At 37.4% G+C, this 21,423-nt stretch overlaps 1 protein-coding gene and 1 pseudogene across 2 annotated transcripts; both read left to right on the top strand.

Moving 5' to 3' along the window:
* Positions 1-1,340: 1,340 nt before the first annotated feature.
* LOC103719501 lies at positions 1,341-13,052 on the top strand (annotated as a pseudogene).
* A 3,127-nt stretch (positions 13,053-16,179) lies between these two features.
* LOC103719499 (SUN domain-containing protein 4) lies at positions 16,180-20,797 on the top strand. Of its 2 annotated transcripts, none has more exons than XM_008808776.3 (5): positions 16,180-16,354; positions 17,215-17,402; positions 18,410-19,695; positions 19,787-19,872; positions 20,503-20,797. In XM_008808776.3, the coding sequence occupies exons 2-5, from the start codon at positions 17,237-17,239 to the stop codon at positions 20,729-20,731; spliced, it is 1,767 nt and encodes a 588-aa protein (XP_008806998.1). In that variant the 5' UTR covers positions 16,180-16,354; positions 17,215-17,236; the 3' UTR covers positions 20,732-20,797. The 2 variants fall into 2 exon arrangements, with proteins under 2 accessions (XP_008806998.1, XP_038990006.1); XM_039134078.1 differs by lacking the exon at positions 16,180-16,354 and adding an exon at positions 16,865-16,984.
* The last annotated feature ends 626 nt before the right edge of the window (positions 20,798-21,423 follow it).

The raw sequence follows: 21,423 nt of genomic DNA on the forward strand, positions 1-21,423 counted from the left end.
ACTATGTAGTTGATATGCACTAGGAATCCATAAAAGTCCTACTCCTCCTAGGGTAGATTTAATGAAGTGCATGTGCATGACTAAAAACATGCATTTGATGTGGCCCAAGTGCAAAATATAGCTGTTAGACCCCTAAAGCTTAAGCTTTTAGGGACCTGGGTAAAATGATATATACCATGTGTGGCTTCGACAAGGCGAATGGAGAGATAATGGAATTGTAAAAACAAGTCAAGATGACAACCAGATTAATTCAGTTTATAATCGACAAGAAGGGAACAGAAGCCATGATCAGGAATGCTTTGCTGCCTCCATTGACATATGCATTGGGAAGGAAACTAAAGGAGGTAGTCAAAATGAGACAATCCTTGATTTAAAAGGGTTGACTTCTTGAAATCTTGTTGTCATAGGAACTCCATGCAAACTAATTTGGAAACATTTGTCAAAATAGCAGTTTTTAGACTAGCATATGAGGGAATATCATGCTGAACACAACATCTCTAATATTGCACTTGTATGGTGTACTTTTTCGATATTTTATATTTTTAATGAGTAAAGCTGCAATGCTTCCTAATGTGTGCATGAGGAATAATTTTGCCATATGGCAAGAAGGGATTTTGTGTAACTTTTGGGATTCGTTGTGAAGCACTTGGGTTTGGTCGATTGTAGCGTTGCCTAATCAGCACCTTTGGGCTTGATGAACTTTACACATGCATGTGTGGGTGCCCAAATGCATGTATCCTTTTTTTATATTTGGAAAGGCAATAAAAAATTTTATAGTCTTAGGAGTGTGATATATTTTCTCATTATGGAATAATGTGGTCATTTATATTTTCCCACAAAGAAGAAAAACGTTATCATTTATATATAATGGTTACAAAGAATTTACTTTGTTGACACTCGAATCAATTCGAAAGAAAGAAGATTTTTCTTAATCCGCTCAACTCGAAAGAGAAATTTTTTTTTTTTACAAAAGTAAGATTTTTACGTCCCATTTTTTTTCATTAATGATTGTAAAAATAAGATATATATCTTTTATTTATAATAGTGAGAACCGTCAATATACAGTTCGAGTCAAATTTTTCTTCTAGTGCTAATAGGACTCACTTTTTTAAAATAAATTGACTCGAAAGTACTAAACTTCTATAATAGGTAGATCTCGACTTCAGTATTAACTTTGCCTTCTATCGTTTCGATGAATTTTTTTCGAATTGGAAGGTATACCCAGTCAAAATTTGTTTAAAGTAAAAAATTTTCAGTTTAACTGACTCATTTCAACCCAAATGATGTAATTTGGGTTTGATTACCTAGGAGCGTTGTCATCATTGGGAGGGTAGGCAGGATACGAGGTTGCATACGGTCTTAAAGAGCAAGAGCTTCCCACGTCCGAAAAAGTGGAGAAATATTGTCACTTTATGTGGTTGTTACTTGTTTAAAGTTCAGAGTTTGATGTCTCCAATGTTACTACTCATCGAATCAGCATTCAGTTTAAAGGTGACTATCGGGCTCCTCCCACTTTCTCGAGACACCCTGTTGAAATCAAGCAACTCTTCCGTGGAAACCATCGTCCTTCCGCTACTTCCCACGGATTTTCGTTTGCCGAAACCCTAACCCTAGCACGGAGGAGCCGCGATGCCGCCCAAGATTCATCTCTCCCAGGTCGTCGACGTTTACGTCCGCGTGATCGGCGGCAAGGTCGGGGCGGGGAGCTCCCTGGCCCCCAGGATAAGTCCCTTGGGACTCTCCCCCAAGAAGATCGGAGAGGACATTGCCAAGGAGACGGCCAAGGAGTGGAAGGGCCTACGCGTCCCGCCCAGGCCAAGGTGACAATGGTGCCCTCGGCCACCGCCCTTGTGATCCAAGAAGGTCCTCAAGGAGCCGGAGCGCGACCGCAAGAAGACCAAGAACATCAAGCACTCCCTCGATCACGTCATCAAGATCGCCCGTGTGATACGCCGGAGATCCATGGCCAAGGACCTCGCCGGCACAGTCAAGGAGATCCTCGACACCTGCGTCTCCGTTGGATGCACCGTCGACGGAAAGGACCCCAAGGACATCTAGCAGGGTTCACCGACGGCGACGTCGGCATCCCCTCCGAGTGAACGCTAGGCCTATCATCACTTGGGTTTTGTCTCTTTCTCTCTCCCGTTATGCTTTGAGTGTTGGATCTTTTGGAGGGATTTGGTATCTATTTTAGGCAATCTGAAGTAGATGCTATCAGGATAGTCGATTGAATTATTGATCGAAAAATTTATGGATATATTCTTCGTTTAAAAAAATCAAAAAGAAAGAAAAGAAACCACCGTCCTTCCTATTGGAGTCGGGAGTCCACGGCGCTGCGGTCATCCACCCAAGGGGGATCTCGTCGTTGGACATCAACTTTTTGATCACGCGCCCCTCTTTTCTGGCGGATTCCATGCCCGCAGAAGGATATTGCAAGAGAACTGGGGTCCAATCGGATGAAAGTGAGTCTTTTTGATGGCAAAGTTTTAGGTTTTTGTGCTAAAATTATTATTATTATTTTTTTATGAAGTTGTAATTTCTTCATATTAACGCTCTAGTAATGCAATTTAGGGCATACATTTCGATAGCAAATAAAGTATGTATGATGTTTCTGTACCAAAATAAGAAGTATGTATCATTCTAAGTTAATTCTTTTCAGTTATTGAGATTCCTTTCCTTTTCCTTCTTTTTCTACGGGGTAAATCCATTTTGGTGTGAGTCACTCTTGGTATACAGATGCACAGGCGTTTACAAGAGGTTAGTTTTAACTTCCTTCCATTTTCACTATGCCCATTTTGGCAGCTGTTGCATGATTACTTGCTCATTTTCATTGTTTTTTCCAGCAAACAATTAGATTCTCACATTTATCCAGCTGAATTTTTCTGAAATAAATTATAATCTTCTTAGAAGTTAGTGCCTCTATGTGCAAGTGTGTGTGGATATTAGAGATTTCATTTTGATGTCTAATATTACGAAGAATATCAAAGACCGTTACAAAAGTCACATCATGAAATGAGTACAAAGGCTTTTTTTTTTTGTATTTAACAAATGGAGCCAGACTTGTATAGAAGGCTTCAGTTTATTAGGACTCAACCAATAGTCGTTTATAGAAACCTTTATAGTCAACTATAGATGAGAATAGCACCAGAATATACATCTCCAACACCCTGGCCCCCCAGCATCAAACTCAGTGGGTCAACCACAGAGAGTTTGCATGGGAGATATCAGAAACGAGCAGTAGTATGTCTTAGCGATGAGGTCTACAATCTACTCAACAAACAGAAGATAGGGAAGTGAAAGAGTATGGGAATAAAACTGGCAGACGAAGTGACTCAATCTCAATATGCTTCATCTATTCATGAAAAACCAGATTTTTAGGAACACGAAATGCGTTTAGGTTGTCATAATATAACGGAGTAAAAGAAGATATGCTGACAGCCATATCAAAGAGAAGCCGATGTACCAAACAACATCCACTCCCATAGCATAATACTCGATGAAACAAGATACAATATCTTGCTTCTTACTCTTCCAAATGATGTGAGAATCTTTGGGAAGAAGAGTGAGCTAGCAGTAAAGCATCAATCATTAAGGTCACCTTCCCAATTAGCATTTGTATAAACGCAAACTTGTAGAGACGAACTAAGGAGAAGAAGAGTGAGCGAGATGAGGTTCCCACAAAGGTAGAAAGGAATGGGAACACCAAGGGGCACTCACAAACTGACTGACAACATGAACAGCATGCGTAACGTCAGTTTGAGAGATGGTCAAATATACAACGGCAAAAAGAGTTGACAATAGCAAGTGGGATTAGAAAGTGGCTCACGATCAGTAGGACGGAGCTTTTGATGAAGCTTCATTGGTGTGTTGGCCTTTAAGAGAGTTGATCATGCAAGCACGCCTAACCAAGTTAATGTGTGCTTCTCTTGGGACAATGAGTACTCCTCATGAGAGGAAGCAACCTCAAGACCAAAAACTAGCGAAGACGGTTCGAGATTTTTATCCCAAACTGGTGTTGAATTTGTTGCTTCAAATGCAAGATAGTGGAAATGTCATCACCAGTAACAATAATATCATTAACATAAAGGAGGATACAGTGCCAAATGACAATCGCTATGTGAAAAGAGCGTAATCACGGTCACTCTTAATAAATCATGCATAAAGAATAGTATGATGGAAACAGTCATTAGGGCTGTTGACGAGCCGAGCCGAGCCCGAGCCTGGGAGAGCTCGGCTCGGCTCGTTTCACAGAAGCTCGGGCTCGGGCTCGGGCTCGAGCTCGGTAACGAGCTCTATATTAGGCTCGAGCTCGGGCTCGCTTGGCAAAGCAAAGGCTCAGGCTTGAGCTCGTAAAGCTCGTTTCAATTACAAGCTCCAGAACGAGCTCGAGCTCGGGCTCGTAATCGGGCTCGAGCTCGGGCTCGGGCTTGATAATAGGCTATTTTTCTCTATGTGGTCAAATTTTTATGAATTATAGTGTTGAAATAAAATTTTTCAGTAGGAGACTAGAGCTCGTTTGGGCTCGTGAGCTGCTCGGGCTCGAGCTCGGGCTCGGGCTCGGGTGTAAACGAGCCTCATATTGGGCTCGGGCTCGGGCTCGTTTGACTAACGAGCCAAGCCCGAGCCGGGCTTTTACCGAGCCGAGCCCGAGCCGAGCCCGAGCAGCTCGGCTCATTAACAGCCCTAACAGTCATTAGTCCGATAGTCTTATAGCAAGACTCTAAATTGTATGTTAAACTAATGATGCCAGACTTTTGGTTATGTACCCTAGAACGTAAATCATGTACTTTGATAACATCTTAAAAGGTTTGATATTTCCTTATCTATTGTTGAAGTGGTAACATTTTTCCATAATGCAATAGGTCCAACTTGTATCCATTATTAGCTTTCCAAATTGGGGCTTCTTTACTTGAATTCTATGTGGTTTAGATCTAATCCTTCTGCTTCTATTGAAGATTATAACATGTCATGTGACTATATTATTATGAATAATGAGGACATGCGTACCAAAGCATTACTGAAGGACATTGGGTCAATAATTACTAAAACCATGAGTTTCTGAAATACTGCACAATTAATTCTTATAGTGACATTCTATATTCTTAAGATGCCAATCGTTATTGTATTTTGTTATTTATAGCAAAACAAGTTGGGAAGAAGTTGTCAATAATAGATTAAACTTGCAGTTGAAGCCCACGAAACACCTATTGCATCTCCAGTATTACCTCATACATCTTTTGTATTAATGAACTGCCTCTTCAATTGTCTTCATTGTTATCTTATTGATAACTATACTGGTCATTTGGGTTCACAAACTTCTCTTTCCAACATGGAGCTCAAGAACAAGGGGAAGAAATCAATAACTACGACTGATGTGATTCCCATCAGTACAATCAAGCAAGCTTGTGTGTAAACATAGCCATCTCCTGCTGTCTATGTTTTTAAAGGTTGCGTTAATTGATACTTCAAGACACTTGGACCCTTGACATCAATCCAGTTAACACTGATGGTTGGCCTAGCCAAATGTGCATGCCTATTATGGAGAAGACTGCACTATATATTTTCTAGCTCAAATTCTAATATTACAGTTATCTTGAATGTAAAATTTATAAGATCAAGTAATTAGGTGACATATCTAGTTTGAAATGAAGTCTAGAAGGTAATTTAGTAGTTCATTTTTTTTCATCTATAATTTGATGAAAAACCCACAATTTAATTAGATTCTATTTCATTTGTCGATAAAATATAAATGCATGTAAATATACAACTTCTTGCTAAATTTAGATTTAGGTCTATCCTTTGTCCTCTTTGTTCCGCGTCTGTAAATCAAGTTCTGTTTATAGCTTTAGATGGTTGAATTGAATATTTTGATCCAAGAATTTTATGGAACATCAAACATTCTGTGAGTACAGATGACTGCATCCTTTATAATGGTACAAGTTTAATTGTCATATGGACAGTTGATGGACTTGATACCTGGTGCCGACCAAGCACAGCTAAGAGGCACAATCAGGGAAATGAACAATTCAAATGCATGCTTGGGTCCATTGATGATCCTCAAGCCATGGGCAAGGTGGGCATCTGATTTTATCTTGAGCAAGACCAGACTCTTCCAATCTGTGAGCATGCTCAATTTCAGGTAGGTTTTCCATTATTTTAACAGCGTCATTCCATATAATTTATATAGCCTAGAAGTATAGAAAGTTCTATTTGATTTACCTATATCAAAGTCTAAATCGAAAAAGCCTCATACTTCAAACTATTTTTCTTTCATGCTAATTTCCAATCTTTAGTTAAGGCAACTCTAGCTTCTGAAGTAAAATGTCACTCACTCAAAACACTTTTGAAAGAATTCAGAAGGTAGGCTTTAAAAACGCAAGACTGTAAGGCTGCAGCTGATGCTATAATCTCCCCGTTCATATGGTTAAATTACTAATGTGTTTTTTGCATAGATACTTTATGCTTTCACCACCTCATGCAGGGTTTCTCGGAAGCATAGACAAATCAGGAATGCTCCGCTACCTACACTAGCTTATGCACTGGGGAGGAAACAAATTGATGCTGTGAAGCAGTCATTGATTTAAAGGCTTTGCTTCTAATGATTTGCCCACTGCTGTCACAACTCTGTGTTAGTTATATGCAACCATCTGTGCTTTTCTTTTTTGAAAGGTAAGGATAGTTCAAAAACCACCACTATCACCACCACCATTTAGTATGAATAAAAGAAGGGAAATGCAAATACAAAACAGGGAAGTACAACAGTAAGGGAAGAGGATTATCTCAATAGACTGTAGTTGTTTAGAGGCAACCATCTATCAATATCAGCATTCTGAATATTTAAGGAATTTGTATATCGAGCACAGCATCTTAAATCTGGCACCCTATGGTATGTACTATGTAGTTTTCCTGAAATTACTTTTTTTTCTTTTTTGTTTATGGAAGGTAATGAAAATGTCTTTGTACATAGAGGAATGTGAAATATTTCTTATTGTGCAATGAATACTGCCATTCTTATGTAAATTATAAACCGATGTTGATTGTTTTAGAATGGTTTTATAGGTTGCATGAGTACTAATGTGCCCAAAAAAATTGAAATATTTAAATTCAAGAATCAAACTGATAATAAGTAGGCTTACTAAGAAGGCAATGTGATACTAAAGATCATGGTGAAATAGGAAAAGAATGTTTTTGTTAAGGTATATTTATTAAATTTGGGAGGCCTATGTAAGAATCTCTTGAGCATTTTTTGTCTTTTCTCTTGTAGGAGGGACAAGAAAGATGCCTATATAGTAAGAAATCATAAAAAGAACGGAATAAGCCTCATGAAGTTTCCCCAGCTTTCCTCACTTCTCTCGATGGTTCTTGCCTGAAGTTTTGAGAACAGCAGTCTCTTTTCTACTAGGAGTTTTTATAGATTGTTTCCTCTGGCTCTGAATTCACAATATGCTCCTCACTGTTGACAGCCTTCAGTATGATGCAGGGGAAATGGACAGGGATATCTTCTTTACTGGACAAGTGATGCGTCGGCAGAACTAGAAGAGGAAAACGACTTCTGCAGCTGGAATAGGATTCTCTGACTGCGGATGTGTCATTGGCTGCTTGGCATGAGCAGAATGCTTGGATCTTTTTAGGCAACAAATCTTCCTTGCTGACTGTTCTTCACAGCACTCCTTTGCAGCCTCTTGGGCAGGGGCACCACGGAGAAAAAGAGACCAATCTGAGGATCTCATCTTCCATGTTCCAACCACCAGATTCTGCCAGATCAGAGGGGAAATTTGGCTGCTGAGGAGTCTCCAAACCAAGCCTTTCCTGTTTACTGCTTCCCTACCTTGATGCTACTTTTTCTTTTCCCTGCTTTGTTTTTCATTCTCTGTTATAGGTCCATTGTGCATAGAGCTGGAGGTCGATGGGCTGGGATGCGGAGTGACTTGTGGATTTTGCCTCATTTTGAACTGTTAGGTAAGGTCTCTTCACATTCTTTCTTGCATCATTTATATCTTCATAAAATAGTTGCGACTGTGTCAACTTTTTTTGCCCTCTCTTTTAGCTTGAGATGATTTTAATGCATAAATATGAGCTTCAGAAGTACAGAGATTCATAGAAAAAAAATGAAAAGGTGGCTTGCCTAATGCACATTACTTTCTGTACAATCATACCTGCTTACACTTCCGTAACTGATTTTCTCTGCATATGGTTTAAGTATTGTAAGTGAACCTAAATATAAATACACCAAAGTTACTATGCATTAGGTAGTTTAAGTTTTACCATTGTATCATTTAACATTACTCTCATAATTGATACTTGTAACAGCATTACGATCCTTGGTTATTTTCTGAAGTACGTGAATTATTTAGCAAGGCAGAAACCAACCAACATAAAAAAGAAAATTAAGGGGAAGCCTGGTAGTGAAGCGACATTTTTGTTTTTAACATCTAGAAGGCTGTGCAAACCGACATCAGGCACTTTGGAGTATGTTGAGATGAAATGAAATTCAATTCATTTGTTTCTTTTGGTATGTGATTATTCAAGGCCAACTCGAAACAATGACAAAGGATCGCTGTATAGAATATGCATGGTTTTGTAGTAGCCATTTTACTCAAAATGGAAACAGAAAATTTAAGAAATTAATTTTCATCAGTGATGAGATTGAATGCTTTTCTATTATATCCCTTGGTCTGGACTGTGCTTCTCTTGCGATGCTCTTGATTGCAGTATGATAGGAACATCTTGATATTGCGATCTTTAGTTCTAGGCCTGTAGATACATTGGCTCAAATTCACATTACTAGAGTGCAGACCAAGGTTCGCTGGACGAGTATTGGGGGTTGTACCGGCCGGCGGCTGATTTGGTATGGTACCAGTATGTACCATACCAATCTAAATGCATATTTAAGCAGTGAGAGGGAGAAGAGAGAGAGGGAGAGGGAGGAAGAGAGAGAGAGGGAGAGGGAGAGAAAATCCTAACCCCAACACTAGGAGAACTGGGGATGGGGAGAGAAGATGAAGGGAAGAAAGAGGGATGGGGAGAGGGGGGGGGGAGGGAGAGGGAGAAAGAGAGGTGTAACGAGCAACAACGTCGATTGAGGGCATCGGCATTAGCATTAGTGTCGATCGAGGGCATCAACATCGATCGTGGTGGCATCAGCATACCGGTGGAGTCCTCAACGTCAAGCACTGGTGGGGTTTCGAAGCACTAATCATGGTGATCATCACAGGAGGGAAAACTTGAGAAGTGGGGAGAGAGTGGGGGGGGGGAGAGAACGAAGGGGTCGAGTTCGAGTTAGGGGGTTTTAAAGACTGAAATGTCCAGATTGATCTCGGTTTTTGGCTGGTTCAGTTTCGTATGGTCCGAACTGCCAAGTTTCGAATGGTGGTGTAGACCTAGTACCATGTATCAGCCTTATGGAAATCTAGGATCAACTGGGATTTTGAATGTACTTGAGCTGCAATATGTACTAGAATCTGACTGTTATAATGGAAACACTGGTGGATCCACCCTCAAGTTCCATTCCATGGGATTGCTTTATCTTCAACTTCCGCTACTTTTTTTCCCTTCATTTATTTGTTTTCTTTTTCATGTCTCTCTCTCTCTATACACACACACACATGTATATATTATATATGTATGTATGCATGCATGCTTGCTTGCTAGCAAATGATTTAGAATTCCTAGTTCAGCAACATGCACCTTGGACCATTGAGAGCAGTTGTTACTTGGGATTTGAATTTTGATCTAGCTTCACTGCTGCCCTCTTGGCCAGGCTTCCTCCCATCCTAGACCTCAAAAGAAGAATTAATATAGTTATGCTTATGTATATATACGTTCATTATCTTTTATCTGACTGTTATTTTATCAATGTTTGCTTTAGCTACTAGGTACTTTTATACTGTTTTACTTATATTGCGTTGTGAACTTTATGTCAAAGCTTGTTTAAATATAGAATATTTATAAATAGGGATGCATATCTGGTGATTTGGATATTCATATGGAGGCATAGGTTAATTGAGTAGACTGGACAATGGAAGTGGGATAGTTGATAAGTGGAAAGGAAATCATCAACTATCTTGAACGTGAAAACTGAATCTATGTAACATCTGTTTGATTAATAATTAGTTGGTAATGGAAAGAGAACTATTATTCCCTTTCTGTTATCAGCTAATTAATAATCAGACATTACATGTGTTTAGTAAAGACATCCTAGACATTGAAATCAGTACCTACCCTCAATATTTGTTTGATTATTAATTAATTGGTTATGGTCCAGTATGTTGCTAATTAGTAATCAAACCACAACACTTAATTTCTGATTCATATGGCAAGGAAGTTTTTTGAATGACACCTCTATCTTTCTTGTACAAAGCCACATGGATGAGTGAAGACTTCCTAGGCTCTGGAAGGGCATCTAACCTGAATGGTTTTTTTTTGATTATTAATTAGTCAATAGCAATTTTTTTTGCTAAGCAATTAATAATGAAATAAGCATTATGTACTTTAGTTTCATATAGCAGGGATTTTTTTTTTGCAGGATGTGGACACCTCTATCTTTCCTGTACAAAGCCACATGAAGAAGTAAACGCATCCTAGATTTGAAATTAACCTTGAATTCTTTTTGGATTTTTAATTAATTAGTAATGGTCTGTTTCCAACTAATTAATAATTAAACCAACATTACATAATTTTAGTTTCGAATGACAAGTGAAGCTTTTTGACAACATGAAAGTGACACCTCTATCTTTCTTTTACAATACCACATGGAGGAGTGAAAACTTCCTATGCTTTGAAAATTAGTACCCTACACTCAACTTCTGCAGCTCTGCTTGATTATTAATTAGTTAATAACGGTCAGTTACAAACTAGTTAATAATCAAATTAATATTTTGCGCTTTCAGTTTCAAAGGATTTTTTAAGGCACGAGAATGACACCTCTTTCTTGTACAAAACCACATGGAGTAAAGACAGTGGAGACTTTGAAATTAGCATCTACTGCAGATATTTGTTTGGTTATTAATTAATTGGTAACAATCCGTTACTAACTAATTAATATCAAACCAACATTACGCAATTTTAGTTTCAAATGGCAGGAGAATTTTTCTGACAACATGAGAATGACACCTCTGTTTTTCTTTTACGGAGTCAGGTAAGGAGTGAAGACTTCGTAGGCTTTGGAATTAGTGCCTACCCTTAATGTTTGCTTGATTATTAATTAGTTTGTAACGGTCTGTTACTAACTAATTAATAATCAAACAAACAATAGTAGCTTTAGCTTTAAATAGTGGGGCTTCTTTTTTTTTGGCAGCACGAGAACGAACCCTTAATCTTTATTGTACAAAGCCATGTGGAGGAGTGAAAACTTCCAGGTTCTGAAAATTAACACCTACCCTTATCCTTTACGCACCAGTACCTTCCTCTCTTTTCTTCTATAAATCCCACCTTGCGTCAAACTATTTCCATTCCCTCACCATTCCCAGTATGATAGATTTTAGTCACTTGGATTGGCCTTCCTCTCTGAGGGGAAATTCAACAATGAGGGGAGAAACCCATAGTGTCTCAGCTTTGTGGTGCAGAGAATTGCCTTGTACAAGATCACCACCATCTTGGGTCGGACTGTCTAGTACCCTTGAGGTAATAAGAATTAATAAATTTCTCATGTTTTATATGCTATGTTATGTATAATACAAGAGCAAATGAGTAGGTTCTTCGTACTTATACTAAAGTCGCTCTCATTTTTTCCATTATTTCATAATATTATTAGTATGGTCTATCGCATGGGCTTTTAGCAAATAGAATATTAGGTTGCATTTTTCTTTAGTGGTTACACAATGAAAACCCTCTGAGTTAGAGCTAACGCTTTTCCTTCTGATGTGGATAGTGGTGTCAATGAAAAGATAACAATGAAAAGATCATCAAATACAATTCCCTTAAAAAATGATCATCAAATACAAATGTTATTCAACGCTTTCCTGTTTTTCAGTGCCGATGAAATTTATGGACACATGCTTTAAATGGTTCTAGTGATATATAGGCTAGATAGAAGCTGCGATTTCGTCCTTTTCTTTGTTATTAACTTCAGATTTTAATTTAGTTATATGTACAAAAATTAGCATATACTTCGTGTGATTACAGTATATCAGCTATGATGAAGATATGTAGCAATGGGTAATTAAGGACATAAGGTAAATAGGTACTAAGACTAAAACCTGTGTGTATACTTACACCACTAATTTTTACAGATGATACTTCCTATTTTTCTGTTGCCAAAATACTCGGTTCTTTTTTGTTTATATGTAACCAAAACTTTCAACTTGAAGCACACAATTGACCCATCCCATCTCTTTTTCCTTCGTACCTCCTTATATTGTTGGTAGCTATACCATTCTTACAGAAAATCATCTTATCATATGCTGCAGGTAGGATGGAGTTTGGTCATGTGGGTTCATGCATTTCTTCCCCCAAGTTGAACTCCAAGGGCAACGGGAAGAATTTACGGACCACACCAAAATTGACCCTCATCAGTAGGGTCAAACAATCTCATGTCATGGAGTTTGGTCCGTCTACTCCTGCCAAAGAATCATGAGGCACAACCTAAAGAAAAGAAAGAAACCCAGCATGCAATGATCCAACTTTGTATCAACAAGTGATCGTAATAAAACTCAAAAGAGTATTTAGGCCATACTAACATTGAGACGGTAGCATCCGCTGCAACCTTGTATTCTTCTTCGAGTTGGAAGGCAATCTTTCAAGAGATTTGGTAATAAGTACACAGCTCATTCAGAAATTTTTGGTATTGCAAAACACTGCTTCTTTTATCTCCTCTAGCGTGGAAATTTCACAAGCCTACTTAAGTGAGGTTCATTAACTAAAGGTTCAAGTTTTAGAGTCGATAAAAGTCGACGGAAGTGTAAAGGTGGATTGTTATGCTTGATGCATATAAGCCGACGTGTTTCATTCTCTCTGCACTTCGATATTGACATGTAAATCATAATAACTTACTTTCCTTTTGAAAATAAAAAAAGGAACGACTACTAGCCCAAGAGGTAACTGAATTAATGATATGAGATGAGTTTGAAGGTGGTGGTGGTGATGATGGAAAACTTACATAAAGATCAAGTGTGCAGGTAGATTGATTCGTTCTTGCTCAAGGGGGAAGCAATGCCCATCTTCCTGCGGGCTCAAAGTCTTGGAGATGATTTCTGGCCTTCCTCTTCTTTGCATATTGTCTTTAGATGTAAGAGACAGCTACACTATAAGAGTTGTTGGTGCTTTTGTTGAAGGCATCGCCAATTGAGATACGATCTCAATGAGTTTGGCATTATGTGAGATATTCCTTCATCTCATTATCCATCAAAATAGAACATCATACTCATTTTTGTCCTTTGATGTACTACAAATACAAATAGCCCATTTCCCATTTGCTTGTATTGCTCGCATATTTGGACTCCAAACTAAGGATCCTATGGATGTAGAGGACCAAAGCTTTGATGTTAACTTGATCTAAGCAGAGAAAAGGAAGAATTTTCTCAATCTGCCTAACTTGATCTCTCGAATTTAGAAAAAGCTAAAGAAAATTGCAAAAGTAAGGTTTACATCTCCTTTTCTTTCATTAATGATCCACACATCATAAACCGAGGTATATAGCTCTTTTTTATAATAGAAGTAAGCTCCTCCTTTTCATAATTCGAGTTAGATTCTCTCCTAGTTCGAATAGAACTAAGTTTCTAGAAATAAATATGATTAGTATAAATAATCATAAAAAAAGCTAAAATTCAATAGATATCGACTTCTACATCAACTTCGTCTGCTACTACTCTGCCTAATTTTTCTCAAGTTGAGAAATATGCTTGGTTAAAATTTATTCCAAAAAAAAACTTTCAGTTTGACTAGTTTGTTTCGATGTCAAACAATAGAATTTTGCCTCGTTTTAACCCTTAGGTGGTTGCCTCTTGCCAAATAAAAACTGAAAATAGGGAAATGCTTGCTTCTTTACCTTACGACTGAATCGTTTGGCTTACTTGGAGATGAATTTTAGTCTTATTCTTCTTTGCTAGATGGTGGATCCTCATCTCTAGATGTGGAAAACAGATTTGCTACAAGAGTTGTTAGGGCTTGTGTTGAAGGCATTGTGAATTAGGACACGATTTTAGTATGTTGGACTATCTTCTCCTCTAATTATATGATACATCTTTTCATCTCATTATCTACTAAAGTAGAATTGGCAGCCATTTTTGTCTTTGTCCTTTCAGGTACTACAAGCACGGATAATCCTTCTCTCGTCTGCTTATATTACTTATATACCTCGACAACAGATTAAGGCTCCCATGGATGTAGAGGACTGATGCTCTAATATCAACTTGATCCAATCGGAAAGAAGGAAGAATTCCCTCAACCTACCCAATTCAAATTTTTCAAAAAAAAAGAGAAGAAAAACATAGAAAATTTAGGAAAGTAGGGTTTTCATCCTCTTTTCTTTCATTTATGATCCACACATTATCAACTGAGGTACATAGCCCTTATTTACAATAGTAGTGAGGTCCTTCTTTGCATAATTCGGATCGGATTCTACTTCTAGTTTGAATAGAACCAAGTTCCTAAAAATAAATATGATTAGAAGAAATAATTATAAAAAAAAAACTATAAAAGGTATATCTCGATTCCTATATCAACTTTATCTTATGTTGCTCTGTCCATTTCTTTCGGATTGAAAAATACGTTGTCAAAGCCTTTTCTGAAAAGAAACTTTTTGATGTGACTAGATTGTTTCAAGGCCCAAATGAATAAAAATCTCAAAAAGGTTATCCAATTTGAATAAAAATAATCATCTCAATTAGGTGTTGTATGATCATGTTATGACTTCTAGAAGTTTGACTCGCAATTTAGCTTCCTAATGTTCGGATCTTGCAGCTGAACTCTATCCAACCTTACTCGTAATGACCAAAGTAGTCCATATCAAGTTCAGTGATTTTTTTGAATCAAAAAGGTGTGTAAAAGGGCCGGGATCAAGTTACACCTAGAGTTATATTTTTTTTTAAGTTGAATCATTTGATTGATCTACTATTTTTAAATTGTTGTAAACTAAAAGTCATGCAATTTGGATATCTCTGGCCTATGCATCACATAGTTAAAAAATTAGATAGTTTAAATAATATAAAATAATATATGTTTTTTTTGACCTAATGTAGGGGTATCCAAAAATCATGTGATTTTTAGGTATATAAACAGTTTAGAGGCAGGAGAACATATCCAATTGTTCGGATCATTGATGTAGGATCTCCATTGTCTAATTTAATAAAAGGTGTAACTCTATTAGAGTTGGACTAGATTTAACTTGAACTTGTTCATGGGCCAAGCTAGGCTTTGCCCAAAAATCAATGTAATTTACTTTAGAGTCGGGTCATGCTTTTCCCAAAAGTCAAAATAATTCACTTGGGCCCAAGCCCAACTGGCTTGACCTATAGGCCTACCTCACAGGCTCAAGCCTGACCCTTACTCGAGCTTGAGGTAGGGCCTTGGACTTCATGACATAGTTCCTAGCCTCTGTATCTAGATAGCCTTTTCTCATCTCGGTGAACCTTACACTTTAGAAATGATAAGAGGTCATGATAACAATTTATGAGGGAAGAGGGCCCGACGATTGGTATATATTATTTTTAAAAATATTAAAAAATAAAAAATATTAAATATTAAATACAAATAATTAAATGTTGCAAACAAACCTACAATATGTTTATTATCCCATTAATTTCGCATATCGATAATCATTGTTAATTAAATCTACAAATATATGAAATATAAACAAAAATACAAGAAAAATAGGAAAAAATTCTGGCAGAACCAGGTCGGTTACAGCTTTAACATGTAGGCGTGAGCCTAGTTATTGAACAGGCCCAGTCCTTCAGGGCCACATATGTGTATCGGAAGGCCAACTCAACTGCCAACTGGGTGGCATTATATACGGCACAGCATTCTAGAGATTTTATATGGAGGAACGAGGCGGATGTTCCCCAACTGCTGGGTCAGTTTTTTTTTCTTGATATTCTTGGCCGTACTCAGTTACGTTCAGCGTGAGGTGCCGCTTGACAAAAAAAAACAAAAAACGGGCCCAGCCCGGCCCAGCCCGCCGGGCCACCATGAACAGTTAACACATCATCATCGATATATCGGCTGGAAATAAATTAATCTCAATGACGAACAAAGAGTGATAGTTATAATAATCTCTACACACGGAGACGAAGATGGGAGAGTGTACGCCGCTTCGTAGCCTTTATTTATTCTTCTCCTTAATGGAAATTGATGACTTCCCTCTTTCCAATTTCAGTTTCCAATTCAATCGGACAAGAAGCTGGATGGATCGATTCAGGTCAGTCGGCGATCTTTCTTTTTTTTTTCCCTTGATGCCATCGCCTCTTTCTTTCTTTCTTTTTTTGGATTATTTTTCTTTGGTTTTTTCGCATCGGGTTCAATTTAGACCTTAGATAGCTATCTTGACATGCGAATTTTCTAGTCTCTCTTTTTTTTTCAACTTCATATGCCAATTAGGTGAACTATCACGTCGTTTTCTTGGATATAATTTGAACTTTTGCAGTTCGGATTGATTTGATTATCTATATATATATATATATTCTTGAGATTAGCAATTTTATTTATAAATTTGGATTTTTTTAGTGAAAAACTGTATGTCTTATTCCCCTGTTTCGCGTTTTGAATTCGATATGATTGTTGTTTGGTGGACATTTTGAATAGTTTTCTGGTGGAATAACGGGATACTATAGTGAATAGTTGGATTCACAAATAGGATTTTAGATCGCTACAGGAAAAGGGGGGATAAAGGAAGAGAAAAGAGTGGAGGAGGTTAAGAAAAAGATATTCTTTCCCTTTCCCTTTGCCTTGAATCAACCCCCAAAGAGAAATCTCTACAAGTCTACTATTAAGATATATTTTTTTTGATACTGTTTTGCTGGAAAAAGCATTCCTTTACTCAGCAGCAATGGTGAAATCTCTCCATCTACATTGAATTTTAGTTATCTTATATTCATTGCATGTGCTGTTTAACATGTAAATTTTGTTTGAAGCATCAGTTGCCAAAACAAAGTTCACCATTTTTTTTTCTCTCTCTCTTTTGTCTACTGATCTCCTCTATCTGTTGTGAATTCTGAAAAATGAGATACAATGCTTCTTCTTTTTCATATTTTAATTGATTCCGTGGTTCCTCATCTACAGCTGCGAATTTGATTCATGAGCAATGCAGAGATCTCGTAGAGCTCTTCTGCAAAGAAGAGCTGCATTGGAAAAGAATGTCATTGCCGGGAGAAAATGCCTATACAAGGTGTCTTTGTCTGTGGTTTTCCTTTCATGGGTTCTCCTTTTCCTCCTGAGTTCCTTGTTCAGCAATGGCAATGGATATATAGGTATGCTTTCTCTCTATATATATCTCTCTCTTATTCTCTCTCATTTGTTACAATGACTTCCTGTGGAGAGATTGCTACATCTTTTAAAACGTAAGAAAGAAAGAAGGGGAAGAAAAAAGGAGAGTTCTATTTCGTGTCATTCACATGTTTGTTTGTTTCACTAATAGATCTTCCTTCTCTTTTCCTTGTTTTGCTGTTTTGTCAATATGCTTTTCATGGCTCATCAGTAAGTATCAGATCCTTGGTTTTTTCTCTTTTCTTTCCGTGATTGAATCAATGCTTTTATTTATGCTTGCTTCTTTTTTGGAGTTCCTATTTATGATTTTGCTCGATTCTGATTTTATACTGTTGTTGTGGCTTGTATTCTTATTGTGGGAAGCATTAGAAGAAGACTATCACATTATGGATCTCATAAATTCAATAAACACACGTAAGATTTATATTTAAATCTTGCATGAATTTGCACTTTCTTAGCTGCTTCTTCCATTTGTTGTATTTAAAAATTAGTATTAGAAAAGCCATTGAGAGTAAAAGAGGCCATATTCCTAGGAATCATGCTCTTTGCACGGAGAAAATTTATCTATTACATCTCTTATTTTTTTTCTGTTGATATGTCTCGTTTAATCCTTGAGTTTCTCAGTGGATATTGATGTAGATTTACATTCTTTTGATCTGATTTTGCCATCTTTAACAATTGTATTCTGGCATTGGAGCGATATTCAGAAGAGTCAAGTGCATTTGATATTTGCATGTTGTCCATTGAAATTAAATTTACAGGTAATGCATAATCATTTCATTATGATGGTTGCCACAGACAATCTTATTCACCCACATCCTGTATTTGTTCACTAATGCTTGAGAGAATAGCTATTATTTGCTGAAAATAATTCCTGAGAAGAGTGGATGGCTAGCAAAGGAAATAAGGAAGTTGGATGATGATATTAGAAATCCATTTTTTTTTCCGTCTCAGTTATGTCTATATTTATTATTCTAGCAATGAAATGCAGATGGACTTGGTTCTTTGGTTGGTGCATCTGTCTGGCATGAAGCTCCATCAGATCCAGATGATGGTTCAAATTCTTCAGATTCTGAGGATACATTGGCACCGTCAGATGCCAATTCCCATAACAATGTTCAGAACGGCCCTATTTCGGAGAGTGAGGCTGTTGGGAGTAGCATAGAAGTTTCTGTTAGCGAAGAGGATAGAGTAAATCTATCAACTATTGGAAAAGAGCATGTAGCTGAGGCAGTCTCTGAATCAGACATAAAGGTGAACAAGGAAGCTCTACTTAAAAATGACAGATTATCCCGTATTGCTCCTCCTGGTCTTGATGAGTTTAAAAGTAAAGCAGTCCCTGCAAAGGAGAAGCCCATTTCCGCACAAGCAGGCAGTGTCATTCACAAAGTGGAACCTGGTGGGAAGGAGTATAATTATGCTTCTGCTACTAAGGGTGCCAAGGTCTTAGCTTTTAATAAGGAAGCTAAAGGTGCTTCCAGCATCTTAGACAAAGATAAGGACAGGTACCTCCGAAATCCCTGCTCTGCTGAGGAGAAATATGTTGTTATAGAGCTTTCAGAAGAAACTTTAGTAGATACTATTGAGATGGCAAATTTTGAACACTACTCTTCTAATTTAAAAGATTTTGAATTGCTGAGTAGTTTAGTTTATCCAACAGACAACTGGGTCAAACTTGGTAATTTTTCTGCTGCAAACGTGAAACATGCCCAGAGGTTTACTCTTCCAGAGCCGAAGTGGGTGAGGTATCTAAAACTCAATTTGCTCAGTCATTATGGTTCAGAATTCTACTGTACACTAAGTGTAGTGGAGGTGTATGGAGTGGATGCTGTTGAGAGGATGCTGGAGGATTTGATCGCTGTTGAGAATAAACGATCGGAACCTGAAGAACATAAGGTTGAACAAAAACCACTGCAAGAACCAACTGATACAGATGACACCTACCAGAGGCTTGTTACAGAAACTGATGATGAAACAAAACCTGAAAACCCAAAGACAAAACATGAGTCATCAAAACATAGTGTGCCTGATCCAGTTGCAGAGACAAGGCCAACACAAGTTGGAAGGATACCTGGAGATGTTGTTCTCAAGGTACTAATGCAGAAAGTCCAGTCTCTTGATGTGAATTTTTCTGTTTTGGAGCGGTATCTGGAGGAGTTGAACAGCAGATATGGGCACATATTTAAAGACTTTGATGATGATATTACTGCAAAAGATCTGCTTCTGAAGAAAATCAAACTAGAGATAAAGAATCTTCAAAATACCAACAATGTTTTTGTACGTTGAATTTTCAATCTCCTAGTTTCTTAGGTAATTTGTTTAATTTTTAGCTATTCTTTTTAACTCACGTTGCATTCCTTGATTTCAGGTTAGTGATATTGGAGAGCTGCTCTCATGGAAAATCCTTGTTTCCTTGCAGTTGGACCAGTTGGTCAAAGATAATACAATACTCAGGTTTGAATAATTCTTTGTTTTCTTTAGTGTTTTGAGTGTGTCAACATTCATGAAGGGGGTCCGAAGCATGATAGATGCAAAGTGTTAAAAGGAACACTCTAGACTTGGATAATCATACCACATATTTTAGAGTTTGTAGAAACACTGACAGCAAGGTCTCAATTTTTTACACTATAGAAGAAATTCATTTTCTTGACTTGCTCTCAAGCTCAGGGGCATTTGTTTTGCAATGTGGGCGTCATCTGTTTTAGTTGGTGAAGCTGCTAAGAGTTGTTACCAATGACTTGGTTTTGAGTCCCACCAGCATCATTATAAATTATCATCTCAATAAATTGCATGGGGGCCTAAAACCCCCTCTTGTTCTCTCAAAAAAGTGAAAAAAGAACATTTATTTTGCAAGATATACAATTCTTGCTCGTCTAGCAATAGTACCTCAGCCTGTGTGCTTCTTAATTGGCTATTAACCTCTACTGGTACATATGTAGGACTTGTTGCTTTGAACAGTAATCTGTCCCCATGATGACACCCTTTGGAACAAAGAGACACTAAGAAAATTTCATAATTAGTGTTAATATATATTGTATTGATAGTATAGTTCAGCAATGCTCACATGGTGCTGACAATATGCAGATCGGAGGTTAAAAGGGTTCAAGACCATCAGTTTGACATGGAGAACAGGGGTCTTGCGGTGATATTTATAAGTTTAGTCTTCGGGTGTTTAGCAGCTGCAAGGCTGGTTATCAGTATTCTCTTGAGCTTCTGTAAATTACAAAATTCTGAAAAGTTTTGTAGCACAAACTCTGCTTGGCTCACGTTGCTGCTGAGCAGTAGCATTGTAGCTTCCATCCTGGTGTTATGACACTTGTATGCGCTAAATTTTCCTATTTTTGCGGCAAAGATTTTACTGCATTATGAGGTTTCCACATGGAGCTAACTTTGGTGGATTTTGCTTCAATTTAGGTTTCAAATACCAGTATCACCAACATTTCTGACCTAATTATTCACTGCAAATAAAGAACTAAGAAGCATGGTCTGCATCTTGGCACATGAGCCTTCAAATAATAAAGGGTGGTTGGAAATATGTTAAAGACTTGAAATGAGCAACAGTTATTAATTTTTTGGGAGGCGCCTGCTAAATGTGATGAGACTCAATGAAAAGATTATAGTAAAGAAATGGTAGAATGTGTTTGTGGTGCAAATTTGCAAAATTCTGTTAAAAAATCAAATGTGCCTGATCCACGTAATATTATCATAATTTTGCTATCCTACATTGTTCTATACTTCAAGCATCATGGCAACCTTAAAGTATGTTATTCTTCAAGCATGCAAACAAAATTAAAGTATGGCAACCTTAAAGTTTTTTATCCATAACTTTAATTTTGACCTAAGCAGCAACTCTGCAATGACTTAAAAATAATTATTCTAAAAAATATAAAGATTCTTGGGAGACATGTGAAGCTGAACTTCTAACTTTTTCCATGAGTAACATAACTGAACTCTGTTAGGGCTTTGCAAAGATCTTCATCTATAATATATAAACTTATTGTATAG

The sequence above is a fragment of the Phoenix dactylifera genome, chromosome 1 (genome assembly GCF_009389715.1).
Source record: "Phoenix dactylifera cultivar Barhee BC4 chromosome 1, palm_55x_up_171113_PBpolish2nd_filt_p, whole genome shotgun sequence".
Classification (NCBI taxonomy): domain Eukaryota; kingdom Viridiplantae; phylum Streptophyta; class Magnoliopsida; order Arecales; family Arecaceae; genus Phoenix; species Phoenix dactylifera.

Excerpts from the sequence above, each read along its gene's own strand:
- LOC103719499 (XM_008808776.3), top strand. The coding sequence starts at position 17,237 with ATGCAGAGATCTCGTAGAGCTCTTCTGCAAAGAAGAGCTGCATTGGAA. Across the intron at positions 17,403-18,409 it reads CAATGGCAATGGATATATAG|ATGGACTTGGTTCTTTGGTT; the intron begins GTATGCTTTCTC and ends AATGAAATGCAG. Across the intron at positions 19,873-20,502 it reads AAAGATAATACAATACTCAG|ATCGGAGGTTAAAAGGGTTC; the intron begins GTTTGAATAATT and ends GACAATATGCAG.